This window comes from Macrobrachium nipponense, chromosome 36, assembly GCF_015104395.2.
Source record: "Macrobrachium nipponense isolate FS-2020 chromosome 36, ASM1510439v2, whole genome shotgun sequence".
Lineage (NCBI taxonomy): Eukaryota > Metazoa > Arthropoda > Malacostraca > Decapoda > Palaemonidae > Macrobrachium > Macrobrachium nipponense.
The window spans coordinates 49,381,887-49,403,784 of record NC_087220.1 but is presented as its reverse complement, the minus strand read 5'-3'; the positions used below and the strand labels follow the sequence as shown (position 1 = coordinate 49,403,784).

The 21,898-nt window shown below is 45.9% G+C and overlaps 2 protein-coding genes across 3 annotated transcripts in view; one reads left to right on the top strand and one right to left on the bottom strand.

Moving 5' to 3' along the window:
* Nucleotides 1-21,898, bottom strand: part of LOC135203617 (meiotic recombination protein SPO11-like) — a 148,435-nt gene that overhangs the window by 2,841 nt on the left and 123,696 nt on the right. The window contains exons 2-8 of one of the 2 annotated variants that reach the window (XM_064233446.1): nt 8,023-8,218; nt 6,898-6,996; nt 5,638-5,772; nt 4,891-5,087; nt 4,374-4,519; nt 3,076-3,213; nt 2,036-2,218 (exon numbers count right to left, since the gene is read on the bottom strand). In XM_064233446.1, the coding sequence (XP_064089516.1) occupies nt 2,036-2,218; nt 3,076-3,213; nt 4,374-4,519; nt 4,891-5,087; nt 5,638-5,772; nt 6,898-6,996; nt 8,023-8,141 (1,017 nt within the window). In that variant the 5' untranslated portion in view covers nt 8,142-8,218. The remainder of the gene's footprint in view (nt 1-2,035; nt 2,219-3,075; nt 3,214-4,373; nt 4,520-4,890; nt 5,088-5,637; nt 5,773-6,897; nt 6,997-8,022; nt 8,219-21,898) is intronic. The other variant, XM_064233447.1, reaches the window with a different exon arrangement.
* Nucleotides 8,719-21,898, top strand: part of LOC135203616 (BRISC and BRCA1-A complex member 2-like) — a gene marked incomplete in the record, with an annotated part of 101,312 nt that continues 88,132 nt past the window's right edge. Inside the window, 1 exon segment of the mRNA XM_064233445.1 lies at nt 8,719-9,030. Coding sequence (XP_064089515.1) covers nt 8,903-9,030 — 128 coding nt within the window.

Genomic DNA, 21,898 nt, shown 5'->3' with positions numbered 1-21,898 from the left:
TTCTAGAGTAAACTTAATCGATGGTACCTGGTTATTTAATTTAGAGAGTAAATCATTTACATCAATACCGACAGGAAGAACAGCTAAACAATCATCAACGTAACGATACCACTTTACAGGAATATGAATGATATTAGGTAAGTAGCGTTTTTCGAAGAATTCCATATACAGGTTTGAGAGCAATGGTGATAAAGGATTTCCCATTGCCATGCCAAAAATTTGTTGATAAAATTCACCATGAATATAAACTTACAATCACAAATGCACAAACTCGTGAGTGAAATAATGTGACTTATAGGTAGAGGTAATTCATGCTGAGTTAGTTCATTGCTAAGATATTCTAAAATAGAGTCTATAGGGACTTTAGTAAAAAGAGAACATACGTCAAAACTAACGAATCTATCAGTAGGGCAAAGAGCAATTTTGTATAATTTATCAACTAAATCTAGAGAATTATATATATGAGAATCGGAGATGGTTCCAAGTAACGGGACAAGATCTTAGTGATATATTTCGAGAGTTTATATGAAATTGAACCAACAGTACTGATAATAGGCCGCATAGGGTTATTTTCTTTGTGCGTTTTGACTAATCCATATAAGTAAGGTAGCGAAGGAGAATTGACTGACAATTTGCCTAGTAGTTCTGTTTTATCTTTAAGGATACTTTTCACTATGCTATTGAAGTTTTTTTATGACTTGATCAAGAGGATTTTTTGTTAGTTTTTATAAGTCACATCATCATCCAGTAGGGCTTGCATACGTGATATGTAGTCAGCTTTATCTAAAATTACTATACTATTTGACTTATCCGCTTTTGTGATGTGGATAGTATTGTCCTTTTTAAGATCGGTCAAACTTTTCTTATAGCGAGCAGGGAAGTTACTTTCATGCTTAACATTGGCAGCTCCGTAAACAATACCTTTAATCATGTCGACATGATTTTGAGGAAGATCACAATATTTTTCAAATTTACTTAGGGATGACCCAATCATTAAAGCCGAAGGTCTACTTGTTGCAAAGAAAGATAAACCATATCCAAGCGCACTCACAACATTTTCACTTATTTGTTTACTAGATAAGTTAACAACACAATCTTGACGTGCACAATTAGTCCAATCACTGCTATCAATAAGATTTTTTAGTTTTCTGTCGAGTTTCCTTTTCAGGGCATCTGTAGTCCTACGTAGTTTTTCGTAAATTTCCCGTCGCAGCGAGTCCTTCCAATCAGCCGGATAGAATGATTGAAAGAGATCCTTGTTCTTTCCAGTTCCTTGAATTTTTCTTTCTCTTCTTATATATAATATATATTATAATATATACGTATATACTATATTAATATAAGTATAACTTTTATTTGAGAGAGAGAAAGTCTATCAGCTGTGTAAGGATTTCTTCAGTCAGTTAATAATAAATTTTAAAAATGGTGCAAAATAATGCAGAGGTTGAGTGGAAAAATGCCCGGAAAATGGGAAGAAACTTTTTCTGCATATTTTCACAGTAACTTGACATCCATCCTAAGAATATGCATCACTGCATCAAGTAGCCTCCAAAAGAGTTTTTCACTTTTAAACCAAAATCGGCAATTTTATATTGCTCTCCAATAAAAAAGAATTTCCCACTATTTTCAGGGAGAATAATTTTTCCCACTTTTTATGCATCCAGCTACACACACACACACACACACACACACACACACACATATATATATATATATATATATATATATATATATATATATATATATATATATATATATATTATATATATATATACACGTATGTGTATAACATATATATCTAATAAAAGGGAGCCTATTATTAGATGGAATTCTGTTGTATATATATATATATATATATATATATATATATATATATATATATAGATATATATATATATATATGTGTGTGTGTGTGTGTGTGTGTGTGTGTGTGTGATACACCATAAAATACTCCCCTTCTCAGTTCAGAAAAAGCCAAAATGAAATAAATAAATAAATAAAAAGAGCTTCAAACAACCCGTTTCTTGGACAATACCTGACGAAGCCACTTCTCGCTGCTCGAAATGTCAGGATGCGCAGCGAGAGAAGCCAACTTGCCACAGTCTGCTGGCGTCAGAGGCAGCAGGGCTTTCTTGGGCAGCTGCAGGGCTGCCAGGTCAGAGGGCAGGATACCCAGCCAGGCTAAATTGCTCACGCATAATCCCGGCTCGTCCCGGGCCTGGAATTCATAGTTGGGCAGTGAGAAAAAAAATCAAATATGGAAGCACATGGTAAATCGACGCTCAAGTCGTCGAATGTAACGTGATATTGATTTACAAGTTTGTAAACCAAGTACGTATGAGAATTTAAAAACCATGTACGAGATAATAAATAAAGGGAAAATAACAAAATAAAAAAAAACGGTAAATTGCACTGAAAACAAGAGTCCATTTGGGACTTGATTGTGTAACGACTCAAATCTACAAAATGTTAAGAAAAAGATGAATTTTCAAAGTTACATAAATAATTAATTAAGAAAATGTTAGCCTAATGTCAAATGAGGATTCAACTATAATTATGATCTTACATAAATACTAAGGTTATATATAATATATATATATATATCTATATATATATATATATATGTGTGTGTGTGTGTGTGTGTGTGTGTGTGTGTGGTGTGTGTGTGTGCATTAATTCTGAAACTGACGCCTTAAGGATTTTGCCTGAAAAACGCGATTAGAAGAAAAAAGCAAATACAACTTTTAAAAAATCATACAATGTTAAACATACATACATACATATATATTATATATATATATATATGTGTGTGTGTGTGTGTGTGTGTGTGTGTGTGTGTGTGTGTGTGTGTGTGTGCATTAATTCTGAAACGGACGCCTTAAGGATTTTGCCTGAAAAGCATGATTAGAAAAAAAAGCAAATACAACTTTTTAAAAATCATAAAATATTAAACATATCCGAACCAATATTTTCCTTTCCACAAACAAGCAAACAAAGAATAGCACAACGAAACAAAATCACAAAAAAAAGAACGAAAAAATAATACTGAATCTAGAACCATAAGCTCAAACTAACGATAGATCCAAATTTGTACACAGCAGCGATGTGCAGCCCATAAGGATCGGCGTCTGTCAGGGCAAACACAGGAATCTTCAGAGAAGTCCACAGTCGGTACAGGAACTGCCTGGTCGGAAGGTCAGGGTAACCTTTACCCTGTTGAAGAAACAGACATTAAATAATGACATGACAGACGGTCAGGCAAGAAGGAATGATGTTACATTGAGAGGGGAAAACATATAAAATTAGTAGCAGGAATAAGAGTAACGAAAAAATTTTAGCATTACCCAAGCCAGTCTGATTACATGGCACATTTTTGGATAACAAATTAACATTCACAAATTTTAGACACATTATGATGTTTTTTTTTTAAAGTCTTGACACACTTACTTTGTCAGATATGTAATCTTATAAAATTCACTCTTAATAAAAATATACGCACGTGACCTAGGGAATAGGCAAAGTTTATGATCAGGAACTCCAATCCGCTCTCTCTCTCTCTCTCTCTCTCTCTCTCTCTCTCTCTCTCTCTCTCTCTCTCTCTCTCTCTCTCTCTCTCTCGTTGAGATGCTCATAGCAGTACTACATTCAATCCTTGCATGTCATATGTTACTTTAAAACATACAAGCAAACAGATGATGAAAGCAAAAATAGCACTTAAAGAAGGCCATTCCATAACGATTCAACAAAGCTAACAAAGATCTCTTATGAAAGTAAATAATAATAAATAATAAAAACATACCAAGAGCAGTTGTCAGTCGGTTGCTTCTGTAAGGAAAACTGGAGGAGGAATGTGAGGAAATGGGCAGTTAAAAAATATGGAGTTCAAATTTAGAGGAAGTTTACGTTCGTTGGCATAAACGATCGTAAAGTTTACCACCACCTTTTGTAAACATTTAAAGAGCTACGCTTTACGAGAATAAGTTATTATTATGAGTCATTATTCCTGGCTTGCTTGATTAAGAGAAAATACAGTTATGGGTAATAGTAATGTTTTGTAGTTTCTTGTGTTTTTCAGTTCAAATAATAATTGATACACGATTAGGGCAAATAATAATAATAATAATAAAATAATAATAATAATAATAATAATAATAATAATAATAATAATAATAATAATAATAATAATAATAATAATAAAGTCGAATTGGAGAAACCTCGTGACATGCGTGTTTCAATTTCTGCTTACTCTTTATCATCATTCCAGCCGCAAACTGACTCAATAACCCTACTTTTATACCAAACCAGTCACTCTATTTTTAACTAGTCACTCTCTTTTTTACAACTGCTTATCCCTTATAATCCTGAGGACTTACAGTGATGAGTATAGCCGGTCCGTAGGACCTATGCACTTGACCCTCTACCAGTTTCTGGAAAGTCGCGTCCTTCTCAACGACCAGGATGTACCTGGCTTCTGACGACACTTCAGAAATCGTGCCGACTCCATCAGGTATCATAGTACCTGTGAATAAAGCAAAACTTCCCTAGCGGCACATAAAAAAAAATTAATAAATAAACAGATGGATTACGGGCTTGTTAAATGTGTACAAAATGAAAATGAGTTTTTAAAAACTGATATAAAGAGGCCTGTTTTCAACAAAGAACGCCTCTGGCAAGAATGAAAAGATCCAAGAGGTTCCTGTAAAGTTATTTTGTTCTCAAACACAACATTACAGTAAATGATAAGATTACATATAAACAACTACCACAATGGGCGCTCAAATCATATAACATTGCACGTACATAAACTGCAAGTAACTGTGGATACAAACGAGCTCATAACTAAAGGAGTAAAATCAACAACTTAGTAAAAGTGATGATGTGTAATCATACCTTGATTCGCCTCTTGTACGTTGACTGTGAGTCCGTCATTGGTGGTATACGTGAGGCAGCCAGCTACCAGTCCTTTGCTGGTGATGGTCAGGTGCAAACCGTGACGCGGTACCATACACATTCTCGCCAGGTCCTCGACTGTTCGGTCGACCGATGACTGGTTGCGGTACAGTGCGACGTTTTCGTAGAAGACGTCTCTAAGAGAGAGAGAGGTATTAGTAATGTTTTCAGGGCAAACGTTTCGGAGAGAGAGAGAGAGAGAGAGAGAGAGAGAGAGAGAGAGAGAGAGAGAGAGAGAGAGAGAGATATTAGTAATGTAGTAATGCTTTCAGGGCAAACGTTTTGAAAAAAAAATATTTTAAAGGAACATCATTAAAAAATATAATTTTACTACGTGGTGTTTACACACACACACACACACACACACACACACACAGAGCCTTTTGCGCTGAGCATCAATTACTGCCCGCACTGACCACATTACTAACAAAGAGAAACATACAAACGAAAATAATTCACATCTTTAGCGTTCTGGCATGGCAACTAACCTTAACATCTAAGCAAATGTAAACAGTGACTGAAAATTACTCCCCTGATATCAACTTCTCACACACACACACACACACACAAACAGGCACACACACACATACAAAGGTAATACACAACACTCAAATCTAATCTGTACTTGACTAATAAAAGCAACACCTACAGAATACTACCACCACCACTACTTCGAACCACTCTTACCTCCTGGTAGCGTAGGTTCCCTTGGTGACGTGGCTGTAGGCCTGAGCTAAGGTGTGCATGACGATAGCGAACCGCCTGGCTTCTTTCTCGGACCCAAGGCTGACCAGGGTATCGCCATTAGCCTGCCTGCCGTCCCTTTGAAAGCGAGCGAGTGGAATTACAGAAACGAAGAACAAATATAACGATAAAAACTATACCCACCTCAAAAGTATGACTGCACGAACGTTTAACCAACTTAGAATGCCAATCATTAACTTAATATGCTGATAATTAACTTCTGGTCATTTCAACACTTAACTTCGGATCTGTTATTCCCTTGACAGGTATTCGGACCCATAAGACAAAATATACAAGGATCAATAACTAAAAATAATGACACTTATCAGTTAAGCCTAGCTCTCATCTCAATGGTTCGATTCCGTAAGAAAGTTTCTGAAAAATCAGAATTAACATTAACCTTTACATTAACTTCGGGTGATTTTATTGAGTGATCTCATTAGCTCTCAATTAATCTTCAATAATAATTAATCTTAATTGCATTTTGATCAACCGTAGATATTAACTGTAATTAACAATACTGACTCTAAGGTCGTGTGAATACGCAGCAATAAGCAAACAAAAATCATAAATTAACCTTAATGGCAAATTAATTAACCTTATGTAAATGAAATCGATATAACCTTAATTTTTAAAGCCTTGTGGTCCGTAACACACATAATAATAATAATAATAATAATTAATAAATAATTAATAATAATAATAATAAAATAATAATAATAATAGCCATCAAATACATAGATAAGACAAGATACAAATACCTGGGAATAACAGAAGAGGATTAAAAAACCAAGGACACGATCAGGAAAGACTATATGCAGAGACTTAGGGCAATATTCAAGTCAAAACTCAACGCAGGAAAAATGATGAAAGCCATAAAACATGGGCAGCACTACCAGTAATCAGATACAGCGCAGGAGTAGTGGAATGGACGAAGGCTGGACTCCGCAGTATAGACCAGAAAACTAGGGAACACATGACAATAAACAAAGCACTACACCCAAGAGCAAATACAGACAGACTATACGAAACACGAAAGGAAGGAGGGAGAGAACTGCTCCATAGTCAAATAGGATGACTGAGAGAGAGAGAGAGAGAGAGAGAGAGAGAGAGAGAGAGAGAGAGAGAGAGAGAGAGAGAGAGAGAGAGAGAGAGAATATTATTAATAATAATATAAGCAAACTAAACCCCAACCAATCTTACTTTCTGGGAGGTTTTGGGATGCGCAGGACGGGAGTCTCACCACATACAATACTTTTCACAACATTCTCGACGATGTACTCGCATTTCTCGATGACTTTCCTGTTGACGAGAGAGAGAGAGAGAGAGAGAGAGAGAGAGAGAGAGAGAGAGAGAGAGAGAGAGAGAGAGTATAACAATACTTCTTGAAACTGTAATCAGTTTGTGAGACTGAAATGAAATAGCATCAAATTATTACAATATAAAACCTAATAGAAGTAAAGTTAAATCTAAACAATAGATTTTTACTGATTCTGCCACCATTTAAATTACCATCAAACGAGCTCGACTGAAAAATGTGCTCAGTTCAACTCAAATGATAATCTTTTTCAAATCAATTCAAACGAAAGTTTTACTCACACACACTCAACTGAAAAAAAAATGTATGTGGATTATTGAAAAACTAAATTCTATCAAATGTCAGCAGAAGATTATAAATTCAAACAAAGACTCTATTCAGATAACTAGAAGTTCTAATGTAAGACAAATGAAATTCTATTATCATATTCTTGAATATCTGGTTGGTAACTTTAAGCGCTGGTGATATTTCATGCGAGCCGAATTCTGCTCTAAATACTGGCAACGAATCTAAAGTGCTAAAAAAAAAATGCTCGTATGTGATACTGATAAGTTAACGGGGGATATTTGTATATATTCATAAACTCGTACAAGTTCAACTGATCATTTTGCTATAGAAATTCCTTAGACCTATGAAGCAGAGCCTACACACACACACACACACACACACACACACACACACACACACACACACACACACACACACATATATGTATATATATATATATATATATATATATATATATATATATATATATATATATTGTGCTTGTAGGCTACTACATAGACCTAGGAATTTCCGAAGGGAAAAACCACGCATATAATTCTATAATATCTAAGGTAACTGCATTTTTTTCTGATTATGCAGTGTAATTCATTCTGTGTAAACAGTTTGTGAAAGGTCATTCATCAACTGACCTCAACAACGTCCTTAAAATTCAGTCTGACTAACCACTAAAACAAAAAACCAAAGTGAAAAAATTGTCTAAATACAGAATTATCCACTCTAACCTTTCAATCTGCTCCTTATCTTGTATTTCACTCGGACTTTGGTCGAAAACTTCGAATTCTTCCCTAATTTTCGCCGTGAAAAGTTTGACCTGACACCAGAAATCGTCCGTCGTTGCCATGGCTACGGTTGAAACTGGCGGGAACGTTGCAAATCTACGACAGCCTTTCTCTTTATTTACTTGATATTTACGAAATCCTGCGTTAAAAGATTAATATAATCCAGTTAATTAATTATTCTAATGTATTACTACCCACTTTCATTTGAATCCTTTGGTTCGCATCAGCTAGTTGATAAGATAATGTAATAGGGAGATTTAAAGAACAGTTCATTTTATACAATCATAATAAAATATTACACGGTTCTTCATGATTGCACTGAAAACTGGCAAAATTATACCAATAAACAAATCTGTTATATTTATACGAACAATATCATATATAAATAAAAAACTCAAATACAACAGTAATTCAATTTTGGTTGATTGTCAATATTATTCCGCCAGCGAACGCGCCCAATTTATCTAAATCAAAACAAACAAAAATTGTGGTGCTTCAATTATTTAGAAATCTTTTTGTCGTAGGATCTGGTCGTCGTTTAACTGGTATTTGATGGTAACTATGGCTACAGGTTACATTTTTATCCGTGTTAATTCAAGATCTATATATATTGTAGCTGATTTAGGCCAACATATGCAAGTAAATTTAGCCTGACTTAGATGACTCACGATCATTTCCTTAATCTTGGCCTGCGCCAATTCGCAAAGAAATGAGGTTAACCTAGTGCAATTTTCACAGGATAGAATGATTGTTATCCAATTAAACCTTGGTGCAAGTTCTTATCGGGCAGAATTTTCAGTCATGTCGCCTTTTTGGTCACGCTATGCCTACTTTTGAGGCTAAGTTATCCCTGCCCTTTGTCCAGACGTTTAGCTACCTATACCTAAAACTCGCAACATATATTACTATTTATCATCTGGTCATTTCATTGCTTCTTACTAATAGTCTAAGGTAAGTTTCCTGTGGCCATTTTCATTGTTTCCCTTTAGCCTATTTCCTGCTTTGAATCTAGGTAGGCTACCACGGCCTAGGCGACTTTGTAATTGCCAAGGCTTTGTAGGGCTGGGCTAATCCATCTTCACAAAAGGTGCTGAACCAAAATTTAGAATATGAAAATAAAATAGGCCTTTTAATTGGCTGAGGACTGGAGGAGTTTTACACTGGAAAATAGTAGGTCAAATAGCCAATGTGTTGTCATATGAGCCCAGAATTTTTTCTATACTAGCACCCCCAAACGGGAACAGGCTTATTCGGACCTTGGTTGATTTAGACCAGGCTGATTTGGACCATGTACTGGCTCATTTGGACCTTTATCCAGGCTTATTCGGACCTTCATATGATTGGCCGATTTTTCTATGCAGTTTTACCTCCTGAACAAGAATTTTAAGTAATATTTATTCAGACGACTGTAATTAACCCCCAGGGGCTCGTACTAAACACGGCGAAATACATTTGACGCCCCAATTCATGGTGGCTTTCGTATTCGCGTGGACAAACGATGTGGAATGCTTATATAGAAATATCCATCGCTATAATATAAAATGATTAGTATGGGTCCGAATCAGCCTAGCAAATGGTCTGAATCAGCCAAGATTAAGGTCCGAATCTGGTCCGAATCAGCCAAGGTCTGAAAAAGCCTGCATCCCCCCAAACTACCTTACTAGCAAATGATGAGATAGGAGGACATACCTTAACTACTTCTGTGGGAAATGATGGATAATGACTCATTTTTACTATAAATCTCATATTAGTACTTAGGCTATGTTCTGCATCATGTTTGATCTAAAGATATTATTTATAAAATTCTTTGAAGTAACAGTTCCATCCCCCCCCCCCCCAGGCTGCACTAGCATAACTTGGGTAGCATGAACAGGCGTTTACTAGCTTAACCGAACCTAGCCTTTGTTCCGACACGGCATACAAACCTTCGGTCCTTTTACAATAGGAAGGTACTAGCGGCAGCTGGATAGGTCGTAAGCTTTCGAACAAGGGGTTCGGTAGTTAACTGCTTGTCCGACAGGCGCGCGCGCGCGCGACTGGGAGGTAAACAAATCACTTTTGCTTTCGGCCTCACAGCGAGTGGACGTGTGTGTTCGACGCTCTCTGCCCGCTTCTCGTCGTTTGCTTTCCCTGAGTATATGGTTGTGTTTGTGTATGAGTCATCATTGTAAGTACAATCATTTCCTCTTTATTAATCCAATTGTGATTTATTTGATCAATCATGGAATCTCCACGCCCCGCTACCCTCCGGAGATTGTGCCCGGGTACCGAAGGGCGTAAATGCGGTAAGTTCCGCTCGTTCCCTGAAATTGATCCACATAGTTTGTGCGCTCGGTGTCGGGGCCGCGAATGTACCCGAGCCGAGCCCTGTGAAGTGTGTATGTCTTGGTCGGAGGCGCAGTGGGGCTTGTACGAAGGTAGGAAGAAGCGAAGGCCTGCAAAGGAGTCGTCGGAAAGCTCTCCCGCGACTCCTTTGGTTACGGACACTTCGTCTTCTTTCCTGCCGCCCGCTCAGCTCCCACGTTTGGCGCCTTCCCCTTCGGGGGGGGTTTCTAGGTCCTTCTCCTCACCCGATCTGTCGAGTGTGGAGGAGGGCGCGAGATACCCCGATGTGGAGTTGTATTCTGGGTCCTCTATCCGTTCGTCGACATCGCACGGACGGGTAGAGGATCCGGCTAATCACCCGACCTTTTTGCTTCCTCAGGTGCTGTTGCGCGAAGGACGACCTCGGACAGGTGTGGGCATCGTTGGGTCTGCAGGGCGTGCCGAGTGTCCAGGGGCTGCTCTACCATCTCGCTGGCTCTGTGGCGGTCACGCATGCTACGGTGACGACCACCACCACGACCCTTTCAACTTCTGGCTATGCTTCACCTCCTCACCTGGTGTACACCCCGCACGCGGTCTCTGTTACACCAACTACATCGGTGCAGGGGCCAGTCGCCGTACCACAGGGGAGTGTGATGCCGCCGCCTGGGTTTGCCGTGCTGCCTCGACCGGACTTCGTGTGCCCGAAGAGCTCGCCCCTGGACCTCCCACCAGTACCTAGGATGTCTGTGCCGCTGGTCCGTCACCTGGGCCGCCTGTACAGCCTGCCGTACCTGCCGTACCTGTCCAGCCGCTGTTCACGGACGTGATGTTGCCGACCACTGCTGCCGTTCCTGTATCTGTTCCTGCCGTCTCCACTGCTGTTCCTGTGATGCCTGCACCTGCTGACGTTGTTCCTGTTCGTGGCGCCGCTGCTCCCGATGCCGATCTGTTCGGACAGGTGCGTCCGGGCCCTGTTGCTTCGGCAACAGCAGCCCCGGCTCCGCCCTGGATGAACAGATCTGACATCGGTCCTGAGGAGGTTGACGAAGAAGAAGAAGAAGAGGAGGAAGGTGTCGTCGTCGTCTTCATCGTCTTCTTCGTCGTCGTCGTCGTCGTCTGCCGCCTCTTCCCCTTCTTCTTCTAAGGCTCCCCCCCCCCGCCTAAGAAGAAGAAGGTCGCCTCCCCCCCCCTAAGAAGTCTCCTTCGGGAGCTTCTAAGGGCCCGTCTCGCTCCGGTGAGACGGGGGGTTCTTCCGCTGGTCACCCTGCTCCTTCGGGGGCAGGACCCGTCTCTTCTTCCGCAAGGAAGAAGACTACGGGACCAGAGGAGTGCCGGCTAACACCGGCACTTCCTCGCCTGCTGTTAGTGGTTCGACCACGGCAGCAGGATCCGTCTCGGCCTCTCGTTCGCGAGAGGTACCGAGTGTACGGTCGCCTACCAGCGGACTGTGCAGCTAGGAAAACCTATACCTCTGAGCCAGCTCAGCGTCAGGTTCACGGCACGGAGCGGAAGACTGGTGACAGCCGCCTCACTCGCGACTCTCACCAGACCAGCTCTCGCTCTCGCGCGAGCAGCTGGCTACCCGGGCGGACGTGACGGTCCACGACCGGCTACGGGCTGAGGCTGGGAAGAGGTCCCCCCGTTCGCCGGCACCAGCCACGGCTGGTACCAGCGACGTGACGCGCCGTGAGGATACGCACCGGTCTCACCGTGACAGTGGAGCTCGCCGGTCGCCTGACCGTCACTCTCACAGAGAGCGATCGGGTACGGCGACCAGCACCAGCTCTTCTGACACACGAGACCGGGGCCGCTGTTCTCAGTCCAGCCATTCTCCACAGCGAGACGGCTCGACCAGGCCTGCAGCTCGATCGCCACCGCGGGTTGACGATCGCCTGCAGTCTTCCAAGCCCACTGGTTCTGCCAGCGAGCGAGGAGGGAGCGTTAGGTCTGCCTCTCCCATACCTTCAACCTCCTCGGGTTACACCGGGAGGGGCGGGGTATTGAGGAGTGATCGTGAGGGGTGCGCCCTCAGGATCCCACCACGACGTCCTACGTACCAGGCACGGTTCTCGGACCGGCCAGGTCGTATGCACAAGTGGCTGGAGGAGACCGAGAGGGGTCTGTCGCTGTTCCCCCCCTCGAGGGAGGAGGGTCTCGGGAGCTGCTCCTGTTCGAGGGACTGGACGGTCCTACTCCGCAGGATGCAGTCACTCCTGAGATTCAGAGGAACTTTGCCGAGGTAATTGCGCTGATTCGTCAGCACAACGACCTCGGGGAAGGATCGCCGCTCCCACCATCCGAGCCCACGTCCCGGCTCGAGTCGTTCTGGGGCCCGAAGAGGGAACCCAGACCGACGGTGGGTTTGCCGCGTTCTGAGCTTGCCGACTCAGTGCTGGACCAGGTAGAATCTCTTGTCTCCGGGCAAGACGGTTCTCTCAAGTCTGGCAGGTCGAGCAAGCTGCTTCCACCTCCTCTGCTGCGACAGCAGCGTTTTTACGTGCCATCTGAGGACCCGATGCCGCCCAAACAGGTGAACCCGGAGTTAGCCAGGCTAACTCCGGGTGTGTCTCTGCAGCAGCTCCTGTCCGAGAACCTATGGTTCTCGCAGCAAGAGGCACTCGGCCTGGAATCCACTGCCATGGCAGCTTTCCAGGCCGTCTCCTGGATAGATCTGTGGTCCCTCACAGTATCTAAGGTCGCAGCCAACTCCGGGGGAATTTCTCCGAAGATGACTCGGCCTTTAGGAGACTTTGCCAGTCTGGGGGAAGAGCCATCTCCTTCCTTGCCCACCAGACGGTGAACCTGTGGGCCAACCTGGTTCTCCGACGTAGGGACGCTGTCCTTACTCGAGGTTTCCAGGCGGCTGGGCGTGAAGCGGCATGGGACTCCGCAACGGACCTTTACGGAGTTCCACGTCTCTCTTCCCAGGAGAGATGGTGGACGCTGCGGTGGACAGACGGCGCACTGACGACAGTGACCATCTGGTTCACCAGGCAGTCTCGAAGGCTTCTGGGCAGCCTCGGACTGCGGCCAAGCCAAAGAGCTCGGCTAGCGCTTCCACAGTGGCTAAGACGGTAGTCGCGTCGAAGCCCAGGGAAAGACTCTGTCTTCTTCGACTTCTACCAAAGGGGGCCGAGCCGTAACCAGCCCTCCTCCCAGCCCTCCTTCTCCCGAGGAGGCCCTGGGAAGAAGTCGAAGAAAGGGGGGAAACGCTAGGGACGGCGTTCCCCCTCACCTGCTGCCGGGAGTGGGGGGGTGCCTGGCCAGCCATTGGGCAACTTGGCAGCGCTACGGCGCCGAGACCTGGATTGTAGATGTCCTTCGGGAGGGATATCTATTACCCTTCGAATCTCGGCCACCCCTCACCTCCAACCCGGTCCAACAGCAGTCGTACGTTCCAGGGTCATCGAAGGACGTAGCATTGAGACAGGAGATCAAGACCATGCTGAGCAAGAGAGCTGTAGAATCGTCACGGATCAGTCACCGGGCTTTTACAGTCGACTCTTCCTGGTGGAAAAGTCTACGGGAGGCTGCGCCCGGTGATAGATCTCTCCTCTGAACCGGTTCGTTCGCCAGACCCGGTTCACGATGGAGACGGCACGTTCCGTGCTCGACTCCATTCAGGAGAACGATTTCATGCTTTCAGTGGACTTGAAGGATGCGTATTTCCAAATACCCATTCATCAGTCCTCCACGAAATAGTACCTCCGCTTCACCTCGACGGGACGGTGTACCAGTTCAGGGCACTTTTGTTTCGGTCTCTCAACCGCCCCACAGGTGTTCACGCGAGTGTTCACTCTGGTGTCTGCTTGGGCCCATTCGCACGGGATACGTCTGATGAGGTATCTCGACGATTGGTTAGTCCTGGCGAGCTCCCGCTCGCAGTTGCTACAGGACAGGGATCGACTACTCGAGTTCTGTCGCGATCTGGGGATCGTTTGTGAACTTCGAGAAGTCCGATCTCGAGCCCAAGCAGAGGATGAAGTACCTGGGTATGCTGATCGACACGGTAGCAGGGCGAGTCTTCCCCGCAGACTCGCGGATCAGCAGATTCAGGGAGGCAGCCAACCAGTTCCTGTCTCGCAGGAACAGGTAGCTCAGCGATGGCAAGTCGTGATCGGACACCTGTCGTCACTCGAGAAGTTAGTCCCTCACGGGCGTCTTCACCTGCGGTCTCTTCAGTGGAGACTAAAGGAGAGTTGGTCACAGGCGACGGATCCCCCAAGCTTTCCAGTGTCACTGACACCGGAGGTGAGGCAGGACCTAGCCTGGTGGCTCGACGACAGGAAACCTCTTAAGAGGAGTGCCTCTGCGCACTCCCCCCCGGACATGCAGCTGTTCTCAGACGCATCGACCGAGGGATGGGGCGCACACCTGGAGGAGTTGCTGACTTCAGGAGTTGTGGGACGAGAACGACAAGCACCTTCACATCAATGTACTGGAACTCAAGGCAGCTTTCTCGCTCTCCAAGAGTTCCAGGACCGCTTGATGGGACACTCAGTGGTGTTGATGTGCGACAAACACCACGGTAGTGGCCTACGTCAACAAACAGGGGGGCCTAGTGTCTCTCCCGTTGTACCAGTTGACTCGGCAGGTGCACGAGTGGGCCGAGGCACACTCAATAGAGCTGTCGGCACGCTACATTCCAGGGAAGAGGAATGTAGTAGCAGACACGCTCAGCCGCCGTCGGGATCAGGTGATAGGGACCGAGTGGTCTCTACACCAGGACGTGCGGAAAAAGGCTCTTCGACCTGTGGGGGCGACAAGTCGGGGATCTGTTCGCCCCACCCGCCACAACAGAAAGCTTCAGGTTTTCCTTCTCAGCCGTGCCGGACCCATGGGCAGCTGCAGAGGACGCTCTTCAACACCCGTGGACAACCTCTTCGTCTATGCCTTTCCCCCGTTCAGCCTGATTCGCAAGGTGATCAGTCGAGCACTGGTCACCCGAATCTCAGAGTGATCCTGGTGGCTCCCAAATGGCCACAGGCCATTTGGTATCCGGACCTGCTGGCTCTTCTCGCAGGAGAACCGAGAGAGATTCCCCCTTGGCACAACCTTCTCGCCCAGCCACACGTCGAGCGGTACCACCGAGCAGTCCAGTCCCTACGACTTCACGGCTGGCTGTTATCCACCATCTCTTGCGAACGAGAGGCTTTTCTCGTAGCGCAGCAACAGAGATGGCTGGAAACGTCCGTCAGTCCTCTGCAGCTGTGTACCAGGGGAACGTGGGCCGTCTTCTGTGGGTTGGTGTCGTAGACGGGTCTATCTCCTCTCAGAGCCACTCTTTAGCAGGTAGCGGATTTCCTCGTGTTTCTTCGCCGAGAGAAGCTCCTCTCAGTCCCCACAGTCAAAGGATACAGAGCCGCCCTGGCTCTTGTCCTGAAACTGAGGGGATTGGACATCTCGAACTCGTTCGAGATCTCCTTGCTTATGAGGAGCTTCGAAAGGTCTTGCCCACCCAGGGAACTCAGGCCCCCTGCGTGGGATTGTGACTCTCGTCCTTAGGAGTTTGACTCGAACACCGTTCGAGCCACTCCGAGAGTCGTCAGACAGGGATCTGACCCCTCAAGACCCCTCTTCTTGCTGGCCCTGGCATCGGCGAAGAGAGTAGGGGAACTTCATGGTCTTTCCTATGATGTACGACACTCCAGGATGGGGATCTGTGACGCTCGATTTCGTCCCGAACTTCGTTGCGAAGACTCAGAAACCGTCGGTCCCTGACGACAGGTTCGAGTCCTTCACGATTCCCTCCCTAATGGACTTCACCGATAATGATGCGGATGAGATGCTGCTTTGTCCTGTGAGGGCGCTACGGCGCTATCTGAAGAAAACTCGACACCTCAGGCCTGAGTGTCGACGCCTCTTCGTTAGCACCGGGGTAACCAAGAAAGAAGTATCCAAGAACACTTCTTTCATTCTGGCTACATGAGGTCATCAGGAGGGCGTATGAGGCTGATGGTAGTGACGACCATCCGTCGTCCCGTCCGAGAGCTCACGAAGTCAGAAGTATTGGCCCTCGTTGCGTTTCGTAAGAACTTCTCCGTGGCGCAGGTCCTGAAGGCAGGGGTCTGGTCTAACCAGACTACCTTTACGTCCTTCTACCTTCGGGATATTGCCCACAGGTCCTTGGATACCTTTTCCTTGGGACCCGTGGTGGCTGCTCAAAAACAAGTTGTGTAGCTAACCCAGACCCTCGCAGGCTGAAACAGCATCGAGTCCTGGTGTGAACTGTGTGGATGGATGTTGTGGGAGTGAGTGAGTGACTGGCTCCCTCTTCCCATCTTTCCTCCTCCTCTACCTGTGGGCAGAGGGCCACGGGTCGTCACTACGCTGGATGAGGACGAGATGCAGGTGAGCTATATGACAGAGCCCCATCCTATCCCTTTCACTAGGGATAGGAGCAGAATATCCACCACTTCCTCCTACAAGGGGGGGGGGAAGTGGATGCCTACAAGAGACAAACCCATGACTTTATATTTGCTCCTGTACAGGAACAAGTTCTTACATTGCTGGTACGAAGAGATACGCTTGCCTCTCTCTTAGTACTTGGTCCAGAGGTCTGACCATTGATCTGCGGTGCACTAACCCCGATCAATCGGACAGAGGCTTGGATCCCTCCCTTGCTCTTTACGACCCAGGGAGGCTTCCAAGGTTGGGCGAACACCAGTCTGTTCACAAAAGACTCAGATTCCTCCCACCAAGAAGTGAGTCTTCCTATTGTAAAAGGACCGAAGGTTTGTATGCTGTGTCGGAACAAATGACAATTTGTCCAAAATTGCATTTTTCCTAACTATACAAACCTGAGGTCCTTTTACACATAGTCCCACCTCATGCCACCCCTCACTCTGCAGTTTTTGCTTGGGCCAAAAGCAAAAGTGATTTGTTTACCTCCCAGTCGCGCGCGCGCGCCTGTCGGACAAGCAGTTAACTACCGAACCCCTTGTTCGAAAGCTTACGACCTATCCAGCTGCCGCTAGTACCTTCCTATTGTAAAAGGACCTCAGGTTTGTGTTATAGTTAGGAAAAATGCAATTTAATGTATGACACTTACCTGGCAGGATATATATAGCTATATTCTCTGTTCCACCTGCAGAAATTTTCAAAAACTCGCGGCAATCGCTAGTAACCTATTAGTAGTTCAGGCAACCACCACCCCGTTACTGTGGCGCTAGCGCTAGGAACCGTTCCCAATTGGGCCAGATTTTCTCTGCCAGCCGAACCGGCAACATTGTTTGGTGGTTCCCTGCTAGAATTTTTCATTCTCGTTGCTGACTGATCTTGGATTTTGCTATTGTACTCGGAAACGTTAGCTTGGCATTCGCTTTGGATTGTTCTTTAAGATGTCGACCTCTGGAAGTATGTTTAGAGTGTGTGTAAAAGAGGGGTGTAAGGTAAGACTGCCGAAAGCTTCGGTCGACCCTCATACCGTTTGTAAGAAATGTAGGGAGAATGTGTGTACTTGGGAGAATAGATGCATTGAATGTGAGAATTTATCAGAGAAGGAATGGAGGTCTTATGAAATACGTTGAGAGACTGGAGAAAGATCGTGTAAGGAGATCTGTTTTCTCGTAGTGAGAAGTCAAAATTCTTCGAGTAAAGGAGTGATTGTATTTTCCTCCTCCAGCTCCTTCTAATGTAGAATTGGTAGTTCCTTCTCCCCAGGTATCTCCTGCGCCCGCTGCTGTATCGGAGGAGACGAACGTCAAATAAATGTGAAAGTGTTCGCTGCCCTTGCGTCCATGGGCGACCAGATACAGCGACTTACAGACAAAGTTAGTGCTTTCGATGTCAGTGAAAGTGTAGTGAGGGGGCGTCTGATCGTCTCTCTCGTGCTCCTAGACCTGGACCTCTGTCAAGCTCCCAGACCCAAGGGAGAAGGCATGTCGACAGTCGAAGGGAGGCGAGAGAGGTTTTGACACGGTCAGGCGTCCCTTCGAACAGTCCTGTTGCAAGTTCCCAGGCTGTTGCAGTTCGCCGCAGAAAAGGCGTAACTGGGAAGTGTGCGTCCTCGGAAGTTCGACTTCCGAGCGAGAACGTCGGTATGCAGTGGTGTCTCGCCCACTCAAGAGGACGTTCAGGACATCAACTGCTCTCGAGAGACAGGTGCAAGATAGTGAGGCTTGAGTAGTCCTGAGGTGTTGTCATCCTCGGAAGACGGGGGGAGCAGTACCGATCAAGAGGAAAAGGATCTTTCGTACTAGAGAGGACGCAAATCGCACTGGCGATATACGTCCGTCTCGGCATGGTATTGCATTGGGAGAATCGCCTCCATCTTCTCATGGATCCTCCCCTCGTATTTCTCCGTCGGGTGGGAGAGTACAAGATCGCTCTCCTTTAGGTCGCATCCATCTCGTAATCCTCATCCTTCGTCGTCTACCATTCAGGAGGATGGTACGAAGCATTTCTTACGGGAAATGCAGTCCAAGTTGGCAGTGTTGGTGAAGTCTTGGGATGCTCCTGAACGCATCTTCGAGGCGTAAGGACGATTTCCTTCCCATTAAGTCTTCGAAAAGGGAAGACAAGGACGCGTTCGCCGAGGACGCAGGGCGCACTGGCGCTAGGAGGAAAAAGGAAAATAGTGTCGGAAGAAGCAGGACGCAAACGTCAGGACGCGGGACCAATGGTGGACGCAGGACGCAGGCGGCAGGAAGCAGGCGTGTCTACGATGGACGCAGGACGCAGGCGGCAGGACATCGAGAGGCGGCAGGACGCAGACGCATCGGTAGCCGCAGGACGCAGGCGACAAGACATCGAGAAGCGGCAGGACGCCGATGCTTCGCTAGCCGCAGGACGCAGGCGGCAGGACGCTAGTCCGTCAACGAAGCGTCAATACGACGACGACTTGCAAGATATTTCTTCAGCAGAAGAAGAGTTGGAAGTAATTGAAGAAAAGAATACAGAACCTTCCTTCAGATTATAAGGTTCTGACTTCACGTCTTATTGCTGTTTTGGAGGGGAATTTAAACCGACAGCTCCGTTTATCCCCCTTATCACAGTTTTCCAAGACTAGGACTCCAAAGAAGTCCTCCTTCCTGAAAATGACGATGTCAATTTCGGCAAAGAAGGCCCTTCAACGGGTGAATGACTGGATGAAGGACAAGAAAGAAGCGGGGAAATACTCTTTTGTTTTTCCTCCAGCTAATTTAAGTTGCTTCTAAATCAGGAGTATGGTACGCTACTGGAGAAAGTCTAGGCCTGGGAGTACCTGCCTCCTCCCAGGGGGACTTCTCCAGTATAGTGGACAGCTCACGCAGACAGGCGTTACAGTCGGCCAAGGTCTGGTGGACGTCCTCGGAATTTGACCATCTATTTAAAGGGATTTTTAGGACTTTCGAAGTCTTTAATTTCTTGGATTGGTCTTTGGGAGCGCTAGCGAATTCCATAGGAGAAGAGGATTCGCAGGACTTAGAAACATCTAACGAGCATTATGTCCTGCATGGATAAGGCTCTTAGAGACGGAACGAATGAGCTGGCTTCGTTATTCACAGCAGGAGTGCTTAAGAAGAGATCGCTCTTGTGTTCGTTCGCCTCAAAAGGAGTTTCTAACTCTCAGAAATCGGAGTTACTGTTCTCTCCCCTTTCGAAACAGCTGTTTCCTTCAGAGGTGATTAGGGATATAGCTCTATCCCTTTCGCAGAAAGCCACTCAAGATCTTCTTTCTTCTTCGGTTAAGAAGTTCTTACCAACCAAGTTGGTGAAGAAGACGCCAAAGGAGACTAGACCGTCGCAACAGCCCTTTCGAGGAAGAACATTCGCTCGACCCGCCTTTAGGGGTAAGAGAGTACCAGCGAAAAGAGGAGCCAAGAACCCCTCTAAAGAATGAGAACTGGTCCCCTCCAGACGACAGTGGGAGCCAGACTTTCAAGGTTTTTGGGAAGTCTGGCAACAAATGCAGGCAGATCCCTGGGCTGTCAACGTAGCTCGGGAAGGATACAAGATTCCTTTCGTGAAAACGACCCCCCCCTCTCGCAACATCTCGAGAGCCCTCGGGGCAAATTACAACGATTTAGAGAAGAAAGCGGCTCTGTGGGAGCAAGTAGCTTCCATGCTAGAGAAAGGAGCAATAGAACCTGTTCTGGATCACGAATCTCCGGGATTTTACAACCGTCTGTTCCTGGTTGCAAAGTCCTCGGGAGGTTGGAGGCCAGTGCTGGTACGTAAAGTCAACTGAATCTTTTCGTAGAAAAGACCAAGTTCACTATGGAGACGAACGATTCAGTACTGGCAGCGGTACGTCCAGGGGACTGGATGGCGACTCTGGACTTACAAGACGCATACTTTCATATTCCGATTCATCCAGGAAGCAGGAAGTATCTAAGGTTTGTGATTCAGGACAGGGTCTTTCAGTTCAAGGCCCTATGCTTCGGCCTTTATGCACAGCCCCTCAAGTATTCACGAGGATGATGTCCAATGTGGCGAGATGGCTACATTTAAGAGGGATCAGAGTGTCTTTGTATCTGGACGACTGGTTGATAAGATCCCAGTCGAGAATTCAATGTCTGGAGGACGTAAGTCAAACATTGGACTTAGCAAAGGACCTAGGTCTGGTAGTGAATAGTGGGGAAAGTCCCATTTGCAGCCCCAACAACAGATAGTTTATTTGGGATTCAGATATCGGACAGTGACTTTTCGCTTTTCCGTCCCCCGAAAGGCAAGCCCAATGCAGTCAGAAGGTGCAGGATTTTCTAAAGAAAGACCGATGGCTCTGCAAGAGAGTGGATGAGTCTACTGGGCACACTCTCTTCACTAGAGAGGTTCATTTCTTTAGGAAGACTGCACATGAGACCTCTTCAGTTTTTCTGAAGGATTCATGGCCAAGAAAATCGCAACCGGATTCCTTCCAGTTTCTAATTCCGACCGAAGTAAAGGAGGAATTAAAAGTGGTGGCTAACTCCAGGCAGGTTAGCAAGAGGGATGTCGCTTCAGCAGAAGAACCCAGACCTCGTCTTGTTTTTCCGACGCGTCGGACGCGGGGTTGGGGAGCGACATTAGGGCCCTCAAGAGGTGTCGGGACTTGGAACAAGGACGAAACAAAGTTGGCATAAACAGGAAGGAACTGTTGGCAATTTTCTTGGCTTTGAAGCACTTCAGAGAGTTGATTCGAAACAAGACAGTGCAGGTCAACTCGGACAACACCACGGCTCTGGCATATATTCGGAAGCAAGGGGGAACTCATTCTTTTCCCCTTTACAATCTGGCAAAAGAAATTCTGCTTTGGGCAGAAGAGGAAAAGGTCGTGATACTCACCAGGTTTATACAAGGAGAGAAGAACGTGGGTGCGGACCTGTTGAGCAGGAGAGAGCAACTTCTCTCGACGGAGTGGACGTTGCACATGGAGGTTTGCCAGAGCCTGTGGAAGTTGTGGGGCCGTCCGGTAGTGGATCTGTTTGCGACAGCCAGAACAAAGAGATTACCACATATTGCTCTCCGATTCCAGACCAGGAAGCAGTGGCGGTAGATGCATTCCTGATAGGATTGGTCAAACTTAGATCTGTACGCTTTTCCTCCGTTT